This window comes from Oryx dammah, unplaced genomic scaffold, assembly GCF_014754425.2.
Source record: "Oryx dammah isolate SB20612 unplaced genomic scaffold, SCBI_Odam_1.1 HiC_scaffold_5, whole genome shotgun sequence".
Classification (NCBI taxonomy): domain Eukaryota; kingdom Metazoa; phylum Chordata; class Mammalia; order Artiodactyla; family Bovidae; genus Oryx; species Oryx dammah.
The window spans coordinates 62,689,417-62,709,941 of NW_024070189.1; the positions used below are offsets into that span (position 1 = coordinate 62,689,417).

The 20,525-nt window shown below is 49.0% G+C and overlaps 1 protein-coding gene across 1 annotated transcript in view; it reads right to left on the minus strand.

Annotated features, from left to right (window-relative positions):
• Positions 1-20,525, minus strand: part of SLC25A48 (solute carrier family 25 member 48) — a 43,518-nt gene that overhangs the window by 10,851 nt on the left and 12,142 nt on the right. The window contains exons 5-6 of the mRNA XM_040240041.1: positions 7,534-7,791; positions 3,656-3,789 (exon numbers count right to left, since the gene is read on the minus strand). Of these exons, the coding sequence (XP_040095975.1) occupies positions 3,656-3,789; positions 7,534-7,791 (392 nt within the window). The remainder of the gene's footprint in view (positions 1-3,655; positions 3,790-7,533; positions 7,792-20,525) is intronic.

Genomic DNA, 20,525 nt, shown 5'->3' on the forward strand with positions numbered 1-20,525 from the left:
AAAAATAGAAAACCCGGAAAGAAGCCAGACAAATTCTGGAGCTGAAATGTACTGAATGAATAACTGAAATGGAAAAAATTTACCAGAAGGATTCCAAGGTTTATTTGAGCAGGTAGAGGAAAGAATGAGCAAACTTAAAGACAGAACAAGAGAAAGCATTGAAGGAAAAGGAACAGCACCTAAGGGACTTGTGGGAAACTCTCAAGCAGAGTAGTATACTGTGGGAGTCCAAGAAGAATGGGGGCGGGCAGAGAGTATTTGAAGTGATATGGCCAAAAACTTCCCAAACTTGATGAAAAATATGACTGTAAATATCAAAGAAGCTCAATGAACTCCAAGTAATATGGACTCAAAGAGATCCACACTAAGACCCATTATAATAAATTTTTGAAAGACAGAGAATCTTGCAAACAGCAAGAGAAAAGTGACTCATTATATACAAAGGATCCTCTATAAGACTTTCAGCAGATTACTCATCAGAGACTTCGACGATCAGAAATCAATGGGCCAATATAAGCCAAGATCTAAAATAAAATAAAAACTGTTGAAAAAGGACTCTGTATCCAGAAAAACTATCCTTCAAGAGTGAGAGATAAATAAAAGCTGAAGAAGTACATTACCACTAGACCTACCCTGTAAGAGCTTTCCTGTGGCTCGGACGGTAAAGAGTCTGCCTGCAATGTGAGAGACCTGGGTTCAATCCGTGGGTCGGGAAGATCCCCTGGAGAAGGGAATGGCAACCCACTCCAGTATTCTTGCCTGGAGAATCCCATGGATGGAGGAGTCTGGCAGGCTGCTGTCCATGGGATCACAAAGAGTCAGACACGACTGAGTGACTAACACTACCCTGTAAGTGAAGCTCAAGAGAGTTCTGCAGGCTGAAATAAAATATCACTAGACAGTGATTTGAAGGTGTATGAAGAAATAAAAATCTCACAATAGGTAGACACGCAGGGAGAGTAACACCAGCATCGTGGCAGCACAGGACATCCTTCGTTTTGCCCTTACTTCAACAACAAAAATTAAACAACCATCCATGAACAAAGGTGCCTCTGTGGGAGCTGTGGGATCCAGCACCTTACACCAAGGGACCCAACAGGATGCTGCCCACCTGTGCATCAGCTAATAGGCAGATAGACCTCAGTCCTGGCAGGGAAATCTGCAGTGGCCTGTGAAAAGGTTCCAGCCACTCTTGGCTATAGGACCTGGAGAACACTGACTTGGGCAGTCTCACACAGAACCTTTGTGGAAGTCCAGGTGTCTGGAGGAGAAGTTCTGGCCCTCCACTGGAGCAAAAAAATAGAAGTTTGAACACACTTGGATGGCAGTTAGTAAAATATGGAGGGTTTGGGATGAGGCAGCCATACGAGAGAAGGCCTAAAGGTCAGTAGTAAATTAGTACTAATGCATACAAATACCAATGCTAATACTAAAAAGTTAACTCTTTCTAAATGTTCTTTATGTATTATGCATTAAGCTGAGCACTTTTTACATGCCTCATTTAATGTAACCTTCAAATGTCTCTTCTGTTTATGGTAGGGATGGTTATCATAGGAGAAACTGAGGACTAGAGAGAGAAAGCTTGCCTGGATTCCCCTAGCTTACAAGTAAGAAACTCAAGTCTGCTGATTAAAGTTTTGCTGTTGTTTAGTCAAGTTGTTGTTTAGTCACTAAGTCATGTCTGACTCTGCACAACTCCATGGACTGTAGCCTGCCAGGCTCCTCTGTCTGTGGGATTTCCCAGGCAAGAGTACTGGAGTGGGTTGCCATTTCCTCCTCCAGGGGATCTAAGGATCGAATCCATGTCTCCTGCATTGGCAGGCAGATTTTTATTTATTTATTTTTTTAAACACAGAGCCACCAGAAAAGCCTCTAAGAAGCACTACAAGAAAGCCAGGGGCCCATTCGAGGAAGAGCAAGTATGAGGGGTCTAGGAGGTATCATGGGAGGCAAGATAGATAGGGATGAATTAGTTTATAACCTTAGACACTAGATGTGGAAACCTGATCTTCATTCTGAGATAGTTTAGAGGCAAGAAGAGGCTAGGATTTAGGACAAGCCCTTTGGGTTCAGGAGAAGGGAGACAAGGCCAGGCTGGAGGCTACTTCAGTAGCCGAGACCAGAGGTGATGGAGTCTGGCTGGTGTTGGGTGGAAAGCAGCAGACAGATCGGGGAACTGGACCTTGTGAGATGTGATGACTGGGGCGGGTCTGGGAGTTCTTACTTGGCAAAGGGGTGAGGGTGAGGTGCTGAGCAGGGAGTGAGGAAGAAGTTCCCAGCCTATTTGGCTGAGGAGGCAGGGGACTGGCTCAAGCTGGTGGAGTAGAAGGATGTGTGCTTATCTTCTCCTATGAGAACACCAAAATCGCAGCTAGTTGTTGAACAACTATCAACAGGAGGACTCTGGAACCCACCAAAAAAAGATACCCCACATCTAAGGACAAAGGAGAAGCTGCAACCAGACGGCAGGAGGGGTGCAATCACAATAAAACCAAATCCCATGCCCACCGGGTGGTGCTGCTGCTGCTGCTGCGTTGCTTCAGTCGTGTCCGACTCTGCGACCCCATAGACAGCAGCCGACCAGGCTCCCCCATCCCTGGGATTCTCCAGGCAAGAACACTGGAGTGGGTTGCCATTTCCTTCTCCAATGCAAGAAAGTGAAAAGTGAAAGTGAAGTCGCTCAGTCGTGTCTGACTCTTAGCAACCCCATGGACTGCAGCCTACCAGGCTCCTCCATCCATGGGATTTTCCAGGCAAGAGTACTGGATGGTTGACCCAGAAACCAGACAACAATAATACCAAAGATTTTCTCCCACTGTTGTGAAGGCTCTAGGCCCCACATCAGGCTTCCCAGCCTGGGGATCTGGCAAAAGAACTGGGAATCCCCAGGGAATCTGCCTTTGAAGGCCAGTGGGATTTGACTATAGAGCTTCCACAGGACTGGATAAGGAGGTAAGCTTGGAGACTTGGAGGTGGGTCCAGGCCCCGGCTCTATCACGTGTCAGCTGTGTGACCTCAGATTGGTTACCAGTCCTCTCTGAACCTCTCAGCCCAGTATTTTTTGAGCATGCACAGGGGAGGGAGTCCAGGATGAGGCCACTGCGGAAGACTGGCAGCTCCCCAGAGGCAGTGCTCGCAGTGGTCATTAATGGCAACCCCCAGCACTTTGGTTTCCCTATTAAAGCCTGACATCCCTGCATTTGTCTGACCCTGCCTCGGACACGACTGAAGTGACTTAGCAGCAGCAGCAGCAGCCCTTGAAGCAGTTTGATCAAATGTATAGTTCGATATATGATCAATGATTGTAATAGTGTAACTCTAGAAGGCAATGGCAATCCACTCCAGTACTCTTGCCTGGAAAATCCCATGGATGGAGGAGCCTGGTAGGCTGCAGTCCATGGGGTTGCTAAGAGTCGGGCATGATTGAGTGACTTCACTTTCACTTTTCACTTTCATGCATTGGAGAAGGAAATGGCAACCCACTCCAGTGTTCTTGCTTGGAGAATCCCAGGGATGGGGGAGCCTCATGGGCTTCCATCTATGGGGTCGCACAGAATCGGACACGACTGAAGCGACTTAGCAGTGGCAGCAGCAGCCCTCCGGGGACTGACATTGACCCCAGACGTCACTGACATGTGACTGCTGCAGGGCTTACTTTAAGACCTTCTTTCTGATAACTCTGGGAGATGCAGTCCAGGACACCTCTGTATTTGTTTACATAAACCCCATCAGCTTGCAGTCGGCTCTTCATGACATCCATAGGAGTTGCTGTTCCCCAAGAAATTGCTCCTGTAAAGAGAGAGACAAACAGCTATGAGGGGCTAGCTGATCAGGGTCTGGAGGGGCGCTGGCTCCCTGTAGATTTCTGGAAAGAGCTCAGGGTCAGGACCTAGGAAAGGGGTCCCTGATCCTCCCTCACCACATGCCGTGGGACTCTGCAGAAATTTTCTGCCTCCTCTAGGCCTTGGGTTTGTCTTCTGTAAAATGTGCCAGCAGCACCTCTCTTCGTGGGACTGCTGTGAGGACAAATGAACCAAAGCATATGAAGCATTTAGCACAGAGCCAGGTGTGTAGCTAGTGCTTCCTAAGCAGAAGCCTGTATTGACAGCTTTTATTGCAAGAAAAGGCCCAGTACCTTCCAAGCACACACAGGGGAGGGAGTTCAGGATGAGGCCAGAGGCTGAAGGCTGGTAGCTCCCCAGAGGCACAATTTATTCTGAACACAGTTTAGTTCAGTCGCTTGGTCGTGTCCGACTCTTTGCAACCCCATGAATTGCAGCATGCCAGGCCTCCCTGTCCATCACCAACTCCCAGAGTTCACTCAGACTCACGTCCATTGAGTCGGTGATGCCATCCAGCCATCTCATCCTTGGTCATCCCCTTCTCCTCCTGCCCCCAATCCCTCCCAGCATCAGAGTCTTTTCCAATGAGTCAACTCTTCGCATGAGGTGGCCAAAGTCCTGGAGCTTCAGCTTTAGCATCATTCCTTCCAAAGAAATCCCAGGGCTGATCTCCTTCAGAATGGACTGGTTGGATGTCCTTGCAGTCCAAGGGACTCTCAAGAGTCTTCTCCAACAGCACAGTTCAAAAGCATCAATTCTTCAGCGCTCAGCCTTCTTCACAGTCCAACTCTCACATTCATACATGACCACAGGAAAAACCATAGCCTTGACTAGATGGAGCTTAGTCGGCAAAGTAATGTCTCTGCTTTTGAATATACTATCAGGTTGGTCATAACTTTTCTTCCAAGAAGTAAGTGTCTTTTAATTTCATGGCTGCAATCACCATTTGCAGTGATTTTGGAGCCCCAAAAAAGAAAGTCTGACACTGTTTCCACTGTTTCCCCATCTATTTCCCATGAAGTGATGGGACTGGATGCCATGATCTTTGTTTTCTGAATGTTGAGCTTTAAGCCAACTTTTTCACTCTCCACTTTCACTTTCATCAAGAGGCTTTTTAATTCCTCTTCACTTTCTGCCATAAGGGTGGTGTCATCTGCATATCTGAGGTGATTGATATTTCTCCCGGCAATCTTGATTCCAGCTTGTGTTTCTTCCAGTTCAGCGTTTCTCATGATGTACTCTGCATAGAAGTTAAATAAGCAGGGTGACAATATACAGCCTTGACGTCCTCCTTTTCCTATTTGGAACCAGTCTGTTGTTCCACGTCCAGTTCTAACTGCTGCTTCCTGACCTGTCCACAGAGACACTAAACAAACACTTGCAGATAGGCTGCCGGCCAGCTGAGGGATTGTAGAGAAGCGGGGAGGGGCAGGTTTTTAAAGAGCGCTTATCTTTTGCAGTGATGTGGAATCGAAGAAGCCTTAGGACCATGTGCCACTGAGTCTTCTTCATTGGATAAAGCTCAGGTGTCCTGGTTTGAGCACTTTTGTGACTTTAAAGGACTCCAAGAAAACAGCCCCAGGTTATTGTGTAAACACAGACATTGGAACATTCTTTGATGGGGAGACAAAAACAAACTGATGCCAAAGTCCAAGGCAGCTGGTTTGCAAAGTTTTGTAACTGGTGCCCAGCAGCTCCCAAATGAGGCCTTAGCCTGTCCCCAGCTCCCTGCCCGTCCTGGCCTCCTAGCCTTGGTCTTCTGGGAACCCTCTGGGCATCTCCTGCCTCCTGCCAGGATAAATGGGGCTGCTTTCCCTGGAGTCAGTCCAGGTGCTGCCCTGGCATACCCCTCTGTTTTCAGCCCATGGGCTTGGGTATTACAAAAACAGGTTTGCCTGCCAGGCTACATGCATCTGTTCTCACCAGAAATGAGAGCAGTAGGGGCCTGTCTGCCCTCTCAGCCAACAGGCACTTACTGAGCACTTACTGGGAGCTGGCACAGGCCAGGCCTCAGACGTGCAGGGGGATGGGGAACACTGGGGTCAGATGACTAAGACGTAGGCTCTTCTATGTATTTCCTGTTTCAAGCACAGCTGGTTACGAGGAGGAGGAGAAAGAATGACAATTTTCTTTCTTTCTTTCTTAAAAATATTTATTTCACTGCACTGACTCTCAGTTGCAGCACACGGGGTCTGCAGTCGCAGCATCTGGCTCCCTGACTAGGGCTTGAACCCTGGGCCCCCTGCACTGGGAGGTCAGAGTCTTAGCCACTGGACCACCAGGGACACCATGACAGCTTTCTTCTTTCCAGTGGATCTTTCCTGTCAACATCAAATATACCAGGCTACCAGCCTTCTTAAGAAGCAGTCCTCTCTTGACTTCCATTCCCCTCTCTGACTATAGCTGTGTTTCTCTCTTCCCCAGTACAGTGCAGTCAAATCCCTTAGAAGTGTTGTGCGTACTTGGGTTCTCCAATTTCTTTCATCCCATTCTCTCTTGATCCCACTTCAATCAGGCTCTCACACCCTTCTCTTCATCCAAATCTTGTCAAAGTCACTGGTGGCCTATGTGTTGCTAAATCCAAGCCCTGGGAATAGCAAGTGCAAAGACTTTGTGGTGGAGAGGGAGCCAGGCACGGTCAAGTTGCAGGAAATGGACCAATGTGACTGATACTGAACTAAGCAAGGGGACGTGAGCAGAAAAGGATTGCAGAAAGGTAACAAGCAGATTTCTGATGGCCTTGAAACCACTGCAAGGTCACAGACTTCCAGCTGGAGTAACATGGAGATGCAGCATGGGTTCTGAAGAGGGAGGCGAAGTAACCAGTCCATGGTCACAAAGTGACTAAGTGTGGATTTGAACTTGGCTCTTTCTGACAGCAGTGTCCCCACTATACTGTCTGCATTAGCTGTGTGTCTTTGGGTTGGTCACTCTGAACCTGAGTTTTCTCATCTGAAAAATGGGGAGAGTGATTCCTACCTTCTGGGAATAATGAAATCCTCATGTTAGAAGGACTTGCAGGGTGCCAATATTTTTAAAAGGTGGACCATGATAACAGAATTCCTTTCCAAAGCTCAGCGCTACCTGACACAGAGTGAGTGCTCAAAATATACCTTCCAACTGAAAGCAGAAAGAGCCCAAGTAGGGACTCAGAGAGAAGGTGCGGGGAGAAAGAGGGGGGCCATTCCCCATCCCTAGTTGCAGCATCCCCAGCCCTTCCTCCGCCTGGCTAGGTCTGACTGTGTGTATGTGCATGCGCGCGTGTGTGTGAGTGTGTGTGTGAGTGTGAGTGTGTGTGTGTGTGTGAGTGTGTGAGTACGTGTGTGTGTGAGTATGTGGGTACATGTGTGTGTTAAGTCGCTGTGGTCATGTCCGACTCTTTGCGACCCCCTGGACTGTAGCCTGCCAGGCTCCTCTGTCCATGGGGATTCTCCAGGCAAGAATAGTGGAGCGGGTTGCCATGCTCTGCTCCGGGGGATCTTCCCAACCCAGGGACTGAACCCAAGTCCCCTACATCTCCTACACTGCAGGTAGATTCTTTATCACTGCACCACCAAGGAGGCCCCAGGTCTGACCATTGCAGGTGCTTAACGAAGACCTGTTGGAAGAGTGGCTGGATAGCCCTGCCCTTGCCCCACGGTTCCACCGCGGTGGTCAGCACAGGGTCAGGGGTCACCCATGCTGCCCTTACCTGCCACTCCGCCTGCCAGCCACACAGCACAGGGGCTGGGGCCTGCACAGGCCTCGGGCGTGATCCAGTCACTCAGGAACACGTAGGGGATGAAGTAGAGGCAGTAGCCTGGAACGTCCCTCAGTAGCATGGCGCTGGCTCCCCGGTACAGCCCCACCAGGCCTTCTGTCCGCACAATGGTTGCGAAGCAGTGCACAGGCCCCTGGTAGGCTGGCTGTTCCCCGAGAGCTGCCACTCTGGGCTTTAAACCGAGGTTGGCTGCAAAGACAGAGCAAAAAGGTGGCAAGTGGCCCAAGGCAGGAGAATGGCCATCTCTGGCACTGAGACAGCCCAGCCCAGCCCATTGAGAGTTCCCACTCACATCACCAATTGATTTTTACCAAACCTTCTGCCTGTCTTGGCAGCTCACATGGGGTTCTGAAGTCCCGGTTTGGAGCCCTTGCCAGCACGTGCAGCCAGACTGGAGGCAGTCTCACCAGGTGATAAAACACCTGTTGCCTTAGAATGCCCAGGGGTTCTCTGTCAACCATCACTATGGCATTCTGAGCAGATGTGACTGCACGATGTCTCAGAACAAATGTGCTGAGCCAGACCAAGCTCTGTCTTGAAGCACAGGCTGTAAAATCCAACACACTGTGTGGGTATGTGTGTATGTGTGTGTCTACTTGTGCATAGCATGCTAAAAATCATATGAGATTTAAAACTAAACTGTCCTGGCTCCAAATCCTGGCCCTGCTTACCAACTTTCTGACCTTGGTAGGCACCATTCAAGTCTTTGTTTCTTTGCCTTTGAAAAGAGGACAAGCTCATACTGAAAGTTGCTAAGACAGTAGATCGTAAACATTCTCGCCACATACCCACACAAAATGCTAACTATGTGAGGTGGTGGATGTGCAAACTGACCTTATCTTGATATCATTTCACTATGCATATGTGCACCAAATCATCACACTGTGAATCCTAAACTTATACAAGGCTATATGTCAACCATATCTCAATAAAGTTGGGAAATTGTATTTTTTTTAAATAAAAATGAGAATAGGCTGTTGTGAGTATAAACAAGGTAATACCTATAAAGAACTCAGCATGGCGCTAGGAACATTGTAGGGGTGCAGTGGTCTCACCAGAGCATTACTGAGACCAGAAGACGGGCTGGAAGGCTGGACATGGTCTCACTGACTCACTCCAGCCCTGGCCAGGCAGTGCCCTGAAACAACTGTAGGGCAGAACTGTGCCACTGGCCCCTCAGAGTCCAGGGCACAGAGTGCTGTCTCCTTCTCTGACCACTGGGGTCTCTGCTGGCAGATCACTGGTTTTGGTCTGGTTGTTACGTCGGTAGTGTCTTCTCAGGACATATGTAGACACCAAGTAGTGACTCTAATCCTTCCACCTGGCTCCTTTCATCTCCCTGTCTGATGCTCATCTACTCTGCTACAGACCCTTTGGCATAGCTTTGACTCATGGCCAGAGAGACCTCCCAGTCCCAGTGCAGATAAAGCAGATCATATTCTCAACTTTCCCTTCTTGGAGAACTAAGGTGACGTGACCAGGACAGAAACAGAAAGGAGCTTGCTTGTGACCACACGCCCATTTTATCACCTGGGTTCAATTCCCCAGAAGCACCAGCTCATTTGGGTTTTTACAGCATGCTGGCTAAGAGACAGATCATTTTCATTACACAGGTGAACTTCCGAGCCCTCTAAATAGCCCCATCTTTATCAGATGAAGGTCAGGAAAGAATATTCAGCTTCATGATGCCACAGTCCAAAGGGGAAATTTACGAGTTAAGCACAACTGTCCTTTTCACTTATCCTGGATGTAGACAGGTCAAGGGGGAGGTTTCTATTTACCTGGAAATTTTGCTTTAACAAACTAGTCCCATATTTTCTTTCCATGTTGAGGGAAGAGAGGGCTAATGGCCATGTGTGTTAGGCCAACTGCAGGAGGCCGAGTCCCATTCTCTTTTACAAGGGATCCCGCAGGGAGTGAGCAGGTGTGGCGGCCACGTTTAGGGGCACAGGGCACTCTGAGCTCAGGGCAAGGTCAGACACTGCAGTCTTTGAGAGCACTCTGAGAGATCACTGAGCACTCCTTTCTCTCCCAAAGCCACTAGGATACCACCAGGATCATCCTGGGAAAATCTGGCATTAAACCACATAGATGTAATTGTCCCAACATATAAACTTTGCCTGGGCCATGCTCACATGGAAGTACCAGTGATTTGTCCCTAAAGTCAAAGTTTTCATGAATCAACTATGAGTACGATGTAGAGCTCAAAAGTTACTTACTGAAGGAGAGCTCCTGTTAACATTCTGCTTGTTTGGAGGTATAGATGTGGGGAAAAAAAAAACAAACAAACAAACACCTGTCCAACCACCAACTGGCTTTGTCAACAAAAAAATCTGCCCTTTTTTTCCTTTTCTTTTCAGGATAAGCAATAAGGAAATTCTCTCATATTCTTCTAGGGTTATAACATAAGCAATCTAGCTTTAATTGCTTGAAAATGACCCATTTACAACTATTACATCAATATAACTATAATGCTGACCTGGAACATCGACACGAGTCTAAGCTGGTTGTCAGGGCCTTCTGGACACAAGGTGATACTGTGAAGCCCTCAGCTCCTTGCAGCTCATGCTGGACTTTTCCCCCATTCTCCAGTCTCACCTCTTTTCCCATGAAGACCAATCAACCTCAAGATCCCCTCGTCTTCTCTGGCCTCCTCTACTTGTTTTCATTAGTTTGTTTTTTCAACTGTGGTGTAATTTACATCCCATAAAAGGTGCAGCTTGTAAGTGCACAGTTGGTGAGTTTTGACCATGACATGTACCAGATACCACATCCTACTGAGAAAATGACATCTTATGCTTGAAGTAAGCCATTTTGGTCACTCAGGCAGAGCAAAACTCTGAAGGCTACCTAGCCTTTCCTGCTTTTCAAGGTAAAAGGATTCTGTGATGTCAACGTGTCACCCGATGAAAAGCACATCTCTTTCAGGTGGCAGTTGCTACAGGCCCACCTACTTCAGTGGTAGTGGTAGGGACAATTCATACAGGACCATGAGGCAGAAGACAGCAGGCATTCTGATCAGTTGCTCAAACCACAAGATGCTCCATGGCTCAGCTGGGGAAGGTGTTGCCAGGGAGTCCTGGCAGCCAGACTTAGAAAAGCTCTGAATCGGAGCCTCTGGTAACTCTAACTCTGGACCAGTTTTAGTCTGGGTAAAACAAATTTTGATGACCCTTAAAAACTGACTTGGGAGGTTGCTGGCAAGCAGCTCTCAGAAATATACACAACCGATACACGTGAATTTGTATGTCTTTGTGCAAGGAACTCAAGGAAGGAGGTGGGTACTTTGCTCACACTAAACCTCCCCTCAGCCTATTGTTCAGGAAGCTCCAGGGCCTGGGCTTGGGGGTGCACACATGCCCGTGAAGGGATTCACATTAGGTATATTTCCTTCTAGGGTGAAATATATTTCGTTTCCCTCATGAGAACTTTTTGTTCTGAACTAAGGATAAGATGATGAATCAAATTTTGATTATTTCTTACCCTGAATGCTTTGCTATTTGCTCTGCTATTGAGGCCATTTTTTACTGTCCTCTTTAAACTAAGAGCCTTTTACTATAATAGGTGCAGTAACACTCAAGATGTCTGTGGTTTTCTTTGTTTTCCTAAATTCATTTAGGATCAACTCAAGCCCACAAGACGGGCAGGATGTTCAAAGTCAGTAATATCAGCCCCCACTCTGCTCCTCACCTTCACCTAAGAGCACAGGAAGCCTCCACAGTCCTAGAAAGACCCCTCTTCCGGGCTCCCCTGCGTTGTTCGGCCCAGTCCCCTCCTCGCTCCTTGGACCACACGCTGTGCCACGTGGCTCACTGCTCAGCAGCAGCATTGTTCCTTGGACCACACGCTGTGGCCATCTGGCCCCACTGCTCAGCAGCAGCATCTGGCACCTGGGTTGCTGGCTCCTGCCTGGGCCAGGAGGCCCCTCTGATGGCAGGCGCCTCTTCAGAGAGCTCTGCAGGAGGTGGGGGCATGCAGGTTTAGCCAGTCCTCACAGGTACCCACACAGTCACTCCTTGGGGGATCCTCCTACTTCAGAGAGGCTGCACTGGCCCAGATACAGGCTGAGGTCCCTGTAGATCTGCCTCTGGCGCCCCTCTTCTGAGAACCCAGAGACCTGCTGCAGCATCCCATGGTACCCTTCCCAGACACGAACACAAACACAAACACTTTTAACTCTTTCCTTCCTCAGGCAATGCTGTTCAGTGTCTTCAGTGGGTCATGGCCTTGGAGACAGGAAAGTCAGGAGAAGCGCAGTGACTAGTCACAGATTTACTTGAAGTAAGGAGAGCCCAGGCCAAAGGGACACAAAGGACTGACCACTCCCCGGAAGGGAGAGCTCCACCAGGCCTCCTCCGTTTGTCGGTGGGGGTTGGACGCAGACACAACGTCATTTCTTAAAACATCAGTTTCTCCAGAAAATCCTTAGCAAGTCAGCCACCCACAGATGAGGCCCTGCTGGTCCCCAGTCAACAATGTGCAGGCTCACCAAGTGTTCTCTGCTCAAATACCCCTGGGCCAGCAGGCTCTCAAGTGCAAGGGGGGAGCACGGGGTTACTTCAAGGGACCCACCAATCCACAAGCCTTGAAGACTGATAGAATTCCTCAAATATCTCATATACATGTCTGACCATTTTTCTCATATAGGTGCTGACCATTCTTCTCATGTAGGTGCTATTGTGGGAACTCAAAAAATATTACTTAAATACACTGATAATCCACAGTAGTTTCTTATCATATGTGTTTTCTTAATCATAGACATAAAGTAAAGCCACTGTTCTATGGATTGGACTCCATTTCATATTTTTAAATAGTACTCATAGGGACTTTCCTGGTGGTCCAGTGGTTAAGAATCCACCTTCCAGGACTCGGTTCGATCCCTGGTCTGGGAAAATAAGACACAACATGCCTACGGGCAGCTAAGCCTGAGTTCCACAACTACTGAGCCAGAGGGCTGAAACTAAGACCCAACATGGCCAAATAAAATAGAAAAAAATTTTAAAGGTACTCATAGTAAAACCAGGAACCTTAGTGCCTGCCAAGGCTGTACCTCTGTCATGGTCTGTTTTGGTGGCTTCTGTTTTTAGAGCACGTGGTTTTCCCCTAACTGGCTCAGTGAGTTTTCTGGTATTGGAACCACACACTGTGATGTGTCCCAGGCCCTGTGACCCTGTGCCTGACACTGTGGGCTCTATGTGCCTCAGCACCATTCAGAGAACACTTGAGCATCTGATCAGCAGCTCTAGCAGTGGGGCCTCCCAAAGCCTCACCCTCCATGTTGGACGTTCCTCCAAGCCCAGCCCTGTCTGATCCTTGTGCCAGAGACTAGAAGACACTTCCAAATCATGGTATAAGCCTCCACACTGGTCTAAGATGCTGTGGAAGCAGCCAGTACTATGGATGGACACCCTCCAATAGACAGTCTGGGTATAAACTCTGTGGTTTGCATTTGAACAGGCTGGGGGACCCTGGGTTCACCTCCCCAGGATATTACCGATGGAAAGCTCTGGCCTGGTTCCTATTTGTAGAGGGTATGGCAGTTTTCTCATGATCTAAAGAGTCCAGGATAGGCAGATGGTTTACTAGAAAGAGCTCTGTGTTAGGAGAAGCTGGGGTTTGCTCTGGTGCTCAGTTGCTATTTTCTGTACAACCTAGTGCAAAAGACTCCCCAACACTAGTCTCCTTATCATATACAAAAGGGGAAGAAGAGGCCTCTCCATATCCTCACTGGGCTTTTGTGAAAATTAACTGAGAATGCACTTTGGCAAGTACAGTTTACCAAAATGTGTGTTGTACAAATGTATTTTACTTGAGGCAAATAGTTATCACTCTTGTCTTTATTAACTTGTCCTGATGTAATTTCAGATTCCAGAAGAGGCAGACCTGCCAATCTCAGGCAGCTGTGCCCTGCTGTGCCCTGCCATGACCTGCCAAGCCTCCTGTGGAAGACTGTGGATACCCACACAGTGCTGAGAGCTACCAACACTAGTGTCAAGTATAGAAATCAAGACAATATTTGCCCTTGTCAATTGACTGAAAGAACAAACGGGTGTGTCCCTATTGACTGTATGCAGCTTGTACAACGGGGTGTTATGTTGTGTACATTCATTAATTTTGGCAAGCTATGTGAGACCACAGCTTGAAAAAGATTCAAACTGTCCAGAACTCAAGGGTGCCTCTTGAACTGCATGGCTATATGCCTGGCCTCTTCACAAAACCCCTCCCTCCACTTTTGGGCTGCCGTTGCTCCAGCCCTCACTTCCTATTGGCATACAGCCTACTTGAGAAGAAGGCCCCAACTGTGGTTTCTGTGCCACTTGTCACATTCCAAGAATTCCTGCCTTCCCATAGGCTTCCTTCTTTAGAAACTGATGGAGCAACATATATCTCTTTACAGAGCTTAGCATCAATCATTCCTGCCCTGAACTGGGAAATTCTTAGAAAGTATCAGATGGCTAACCTGCCTAGAGATAAATATGCTTCTGAGCAGCCACACATCTTTATGGGAACAATAAAACTATGTTGCCAAAGAGACAAACTGATGTAGTTAGGGCCTCTGAGGCACAGTTACTGCCTTTCCCAGTCAGACATTTCTGAAGGTCCAGGGAAATCGCAGAAATGGTTTCACCCCATTTTGTCATCAGACAGCCTTCCAAACTCAAATGGGCTTTGTGTTCAGGTGAGTGGCTAATGATCACACCTCGGCTGGCACTCCTCACTGTTGCCATCCAACCCAGCCCTTGTCAGCGTGTCCCCTCTGGGCAGATCCAGATATTAGGACCCTCTCCTCCTCGAATCCTGGCTACACTCTCTATCTACCCTTCATCCCATCAGATTATATTAAATCTGGTAGGGTCAGGCTCCCTCAACTTCCTTCCTCTTGCCTCAAAATTCTCTCTCACTTATCTCTGTCCTTCTTCTCTCCCAACTTGGAAGAGAAAGTCTTTTCCTTTGGTCTCCATTCACTGTCAGCCTGACTTCAGCAGCTCTCCCCTCTTCTCTCTCCTCCCCACGATGGTGACAGTAGTCTCTCAGGACTGTGCTTCCAGGGTGTGGAACTGCACGGATAAGTCACTTAAACCCAGCGTCCGTTTCCCCACCCACCAAACGGAGACTGACAGTGCATATCTCACAGAGTTGCCGTGGTGACTGAACCTCAGGGTGTGTGTTAGCACAGAACGCATGCTCAGGCACGGCACTTGTCAACTACAGCTATGAGTGTCAGTACAGCTCCTTCTCAAACTTCTTTACAGCGTCTTCTCATTGCCAGTCCCCTCTTTGTTTTTGCAGCTCAACGTGGCATTTGCATCTAATGTCACGACTGCAGCTGTCACTTTGACGTCTGTCACATTCCTGTTTAGACCTTCTGCCCTAACATTTCAGCTGGAGTTCCCCCCTCCCCAACAACAGGAACCACATTCTCACTTGAGACTGCCTCTCCAGCCGGGATCCAAACCATCAACCGCAAGGCCGAGCATGCGTGCTGACCCACTCCCACCAAGTTCTGTCTCGCAGGCTTCATCTGCTGTTTCATTCCCTGTGTAGGTGGTCCCACCTCCCTCATCGCTACTCAACTTTGAAATCCTGGGTCATTTTCGACACTTTCTTCTCTCCTTATTGGCCTGTTGGTTCTGCATTATCGATGCCTCTTTGAGTTACTGCTCCCCTGTGTTCCCAAAGTCCATGGCCCTGAGACAGGTGTTCCCAGCCTCTCGCCTGGTCTGTGGCAGCAGCCTCCTTACCTCTACCATCCCACCCTTTCCATTCCTCTGAAGGTCAGGTTCATCACTTCCTGCCACACAGCTTTGCTCAGGTCATGCTGGTGTCCAAGACACCCCATTGCCTGCAGAATAGTACAGAAACCCATACTCAGCTAATAATCCAAGCTCTTCATACCTGACCCTGCATCTTCCACCCCTCCCCACTCACCCCCACACAGACCTGCTCTTCCTGCCCCTGACTTTTTCCCTCCACTGGGTCCTCAGTCTGAAACACCTCCCTCTTCCCACCTCCAGTTCCTAACCAGTATTCAAGAACCCAATTGACAGCCACTTCCTCTCTGGAGCCTTCCTGGTATGCAGAGCCAGATTCTGAGGTTCCAGAGTCTTCCACGCGCCTTTCTCACTCCAGTGCACATTTGATTCCCCACCAGACTGAGGGCTTGAACACAGGGGCTGTGTGTGTCTGATGCCTGATGTACCCACTCAGCTTGGCTCATTGCAGAGGCTGGGAAAATGCTGCTGAATGAATGGATGGGAGAGTGGATTTAAGCAGGTATGACACTCAGCCCTTTGCCTCCAGCTGGGCCTGGTGAAATCACTGCAAAGGTCAGCACAGAGTTAATGCTGAGTCCTCCTCCAGTCCCCCAAACCCCGGCCTCCTGTGGTGTTAAGGGCTTTGTGATCTGCACATTAATTAGGTTCTTAATGAAAACACAGACCTGAAAGCTCCCAGATGGGGGAGGAGTGAATGTCACCGGCCACTGGGCTCTAGGATGTGACTTGGCCCAGGTAGAAAAACTGCTGGCCCTGGACCTCAGCCCCGAATTCCAGCACGGGCCCAGCAGGGCGCCTAGTGCAGCTCATGCCCATGGGAATGGCAACTTGAAAACGGCACCTTCACAGGCACCTTACTGTCAAGGCCAGATCTGAAAGAGTTCAGGCCAAGTGACAGAGACCCCGGGGAGAAAACCTCTGTGAAGCTAGGAGTTTTCATGAGGATAACTGCCATCCAGCATGTGCTGGTAGGCAGTGCCAAATGGACATTCCCTTTAAACTTCAGCAAATGCTGATAGCATTTGGTAAAACCCCTTTATATAACAAATTTCACAACACGTACCAAGAATCCTAAAAATGACCATACTCTTTGACCTACTCATGAATCACAGAGCCCACACATTTAGGGAAATGACTGTAAATGAAGGCAACTCTTTATGGACAAATTTGCTGATCACATCACTATTTTTAAAAGAGGAAAAACTGTAAACAACCTAAATTTACATTAGTAGGAAGACTTCTAAATAATAAGTTTAACTGTATTGCTAACATTTATCTCATGTTTTCAATGTATCAGACGTTGTGCTCAGATCTTCATGTGTTATGCATGATTCTATCCCATCCCAGTTATGAATGAGCTACTCTTGTTATTCCTGTATTGCAGATGAGTAGACTGAGGCTTGCACTTCCCAGGTGGCACTAGTAGTAAAAAACAAACAAATAAAAAACCCACCTGCCAAAGCAGGAGACTTAAAGATGCTGGTTTGATCCCTAGATAGGGAAGATCTGCTGGAGTAGGAAATGGCAACCCACTCCAATATTCATGCCTAGAGAATCCCATGGACAGAGGAGCCTGGCGGGGTACAGCCCATAGGATTGCAAAGAGTTTGACACAACTGAAGCGACTTAGCACAGCACACAAACTGAGGCTTCCTGACAATCGGTGAAGGTAATAGAAGCAGGCATCTAACCCCAGACACTGAATTCTTTCCATGCTATACCATCCCTCTCAAAATACGTGTGTGTATTTTATGGACTATTGTACATTTGTTTTAAATATTATCCATCTATTTTCATTTTATAATGTTATTTTAGTAACATGGAAAATGTTCGTTACACTGTTAACCACAGGATATGAAACTGTCTAGATAACATGAGTAAAACCTCTTAAAACATTTCATCTATGCAAACTGAAAAGGAAGAAGAAATACACTAATGTATTAATGGTGACTGTACTTGGTTGGATGGCTACTCTTTCCCTCCATATTCAATCAGGATGAACTCAATGGCTTTATATCTGCATGTCTCCAACCAGATGAGCGGGGTTCTCACCTCAGCATGGCCTGCATTCTACCTGACATCTGCCCCCAAACAGGGAAGCCAGAGGCCTCTGGCCCCTGCCTTCGGTATGGAGCGTGGTGGACTGGCAATTCTGGGGTAAAGCCGCAAACCATGAGCAATCCCACAAGCCCCGCACAAGGCAGCCTGAATTTACGCATCTCAGCACAGTTGTCAGGGAGAGTGGGCCTGACTCAGAGCAGAGACCACAAGCTGGAGGCTAACCACAGCCCACACTGTCTAGTCCACACAATGGTCTGGGATGCATGGTGTTATGTTGGTTTGCATTTGGTTTTGATCGAACTATCTGACAATTTCCAGTTAAAAGATCCTGGGAAAATCTAGCTCTCTGTTTTCTTTTAAAAAGCAAAAGATTCAGGCTGTGTGGCAATAGTCGGCTGGAGCAGAGTCGAAGCCACCCCCTTAGAGAGGATTTGGGCAATTTGCAACTATTCCCATCACTCCCCACTGCCTCCCAGGCACCAAGGCTGAATGACTGCATTTCTAATACCAGAGTGACATGGAAAGTAAGTATGTTTTGTTTTTCTCTAAGAAGGGGGGAAATGAAGCACAGGCTCGGAGGGCTGCAGGTGTTCAAACAATGGAAAAGAGTGCACTCTCCAGGCACCAGGGCTCACTGATGCTTCTTGCCTGGGCCCAGCGAGTCTACCCCTACCTTTGCCCTAGAGGGTTTCTGAGGAACAAGTGAAAGAAAAACCACATCCTTCCTCTACTTCTGGAGGGATTCCCGGCAGAAAGAACTGCCTAGTGACCCATCACCTGCCTCCCCTGCTTTATCCCCAGTAGCTGATCCTGCCCAGCACCCATAGTCACCAAAGCCCCCTCTCTCGAGCATCTGAGGGGACGAGGGAGGTAAGGAAGAGCGTCCATGCAGAGAAGAGCAGCCCAAAGCCAGAGGATTCAGACCCATCCCTCGGAGCCCACGGGCTGTGCCCACTACTTGAACAATGTCATTTAGAGTCAAGTTCCCACTTCCCTTCCCTCCCTCAAAGTTTGCAACTGGTTTGTACATGATGATTCTGTGCAAAGGCCCAGATGTTACCAAAGTCGCTGCAGCCTCAGCTTCTACAAAACCCTGGGGGCAGAAGCAGAAAGAGCATCAGTGGTCCTGAGTCAGCTGCCTGGGCCCTCATCTCAGCTCCACCCCCAACTTGGGCAGGGACCTCGGGCAGGTAGTGGAATCTCCCCGTGCCTCTGTCTCCCCTTTGTAAATGTCCAGGAACTGGGTTTTTGTGAATATTAAACACACTGAGCTCTTCACACAGTGCCTGCCACATGGTAAGCCCGAGTAAACACTGGCTCCTTGCCCCCACAGCCAGGAGTGTTCTGGCTTAGTCCAGATTGGAGGTTCTAGGGCACAGCTGAGGGGGACCCTCCCGCCTTGGTTTCTACCTTCTCTCCACACACTCAGGTCAACTCCTTTGCATTTGCACTGTCAGATAAGCCCCTGGGACCAGGTGCCGATGACTTCAAGCTTAGAAGGGCTGAGAAAAGTTTTTCTGTGTGCAGGGCCTCCCCTGGTCTCTTTTAAGAGCCTTCCCTGAGTTCCCTAAAGGCTAGCTTCCTGGCACCCTGGGAAGGACAGAACAAGCGCATTTTCATTTTCTGTTGCTGCCTCAAGGGGTTTGCTTAAGAACCAGTTTCCTTCTGATACCACAGATAAACTTATAACCTGGGCCATGGTCCCATCCATATAGGAGTAGGATGAGATGCTGGGGAGGAATAAAGAGAGTGCACGTCCCCACGTCCTCCCTGCCCAGAGGACTTACCCAGCTAACAAGGGCTCCACAAGAGTCCTGACGTCCCAGGTAGCAGTTCTAGGGAGTTCTGCCCCAGGCCCCCAGGGCCCAGGCGAGCAGGCACAGGTGGCCCTCAGTGTGGCCTTGACCAGGTGCCCAGTCCTGACCTCCAGGCCCTCTTTCGACCCCTCCCACCACCTTCCCCAAAGCCCTTCCTGACCCCCAGCCTGACTGAGAGCCCCTCCCACTCTCCCCCACCCTGTCTGGAGTGGCCCAATGCCTGTCTGCCCATTTGCTGGACGGAGAGCTGCAAGAGGAACAGGACAGAGTCTTCTGTCCACCACTATGGCCTCAGCACTTAGCCACAGGCCTGGCACACAGCAGGTACATAATTATTGTGTATTGGGTAAATGAACCTCACACTGTCGGGTGGATGGTAGATGGGGCCATGCATAAACAGCACTTAACACAGTGTCAGGACACGACGAGCACTTAGCAGCTTTGGCAGCTGCTAATGGAGGCTGCTCCGCTCCTGCACACCCAGGGGTGGGGCCTTTCTTGGTTCTGGCTATTCTGGAGCTGCTCCTGTCCTTCCTCTAGTCTCAGAGGCTTCTAGTCCAGCCTCAGGATTCCTGAAGCTCAGGCCTTAGCCTGCTAAGTCAGCCACCATTCTAGAACCCTCTTCAGGGAAAGTGTAGGTGGGCGAGGGAAGAACAGAGGATGGAACCCAACACTGTCAAGAAAGTTCACCGATGAACTTGTCTGCGAATGTCCCGGCATCCTGTGTCCCAGCACTCTCCCTGGTGTCCAGGCTGGCTGGGGGCCCTCACAGATACACATGCACACCTGCCCCGCTCTCCTCCCCTTTCCGGGATGAGGCACCTTGGTTGTGAAGTGGGCGGGGCTGCCCCCATGAACCGAGGAGCCCCAGCACCGAGACTCGTCCAACATGTGGACCCCGAAGAGCTCCAAGGCTTATGGAGAGGGACCTACTCTGCACCCTAGACCAACACAACTTTGTGAAAGTAGACAGGAGAGCACAACAAACCAGCCTGGGGGTCAGGACTCCTGTCCTCTAGGCCTGTTCACAATGCCCCTTCATTTCTCTACATCTTTGCTTCTGCCTCTGACACAGGACCAGATCAGTGAGCTTCGAACTCTTCTCAGAGGTGCAACCCTTTGGTCAAACTGAACGGTACCAAGACACGCCTCAGCGTGTTAGGTAGGTGGGCGTGAGGATGCCCCTGCCCTGCATCTGCTCAGTGGCCCCCAGAGGGGCGTGCTCTGTGACTCTCTGGGTGAACCATCTCACTGTTGCCCTGCATCTCCC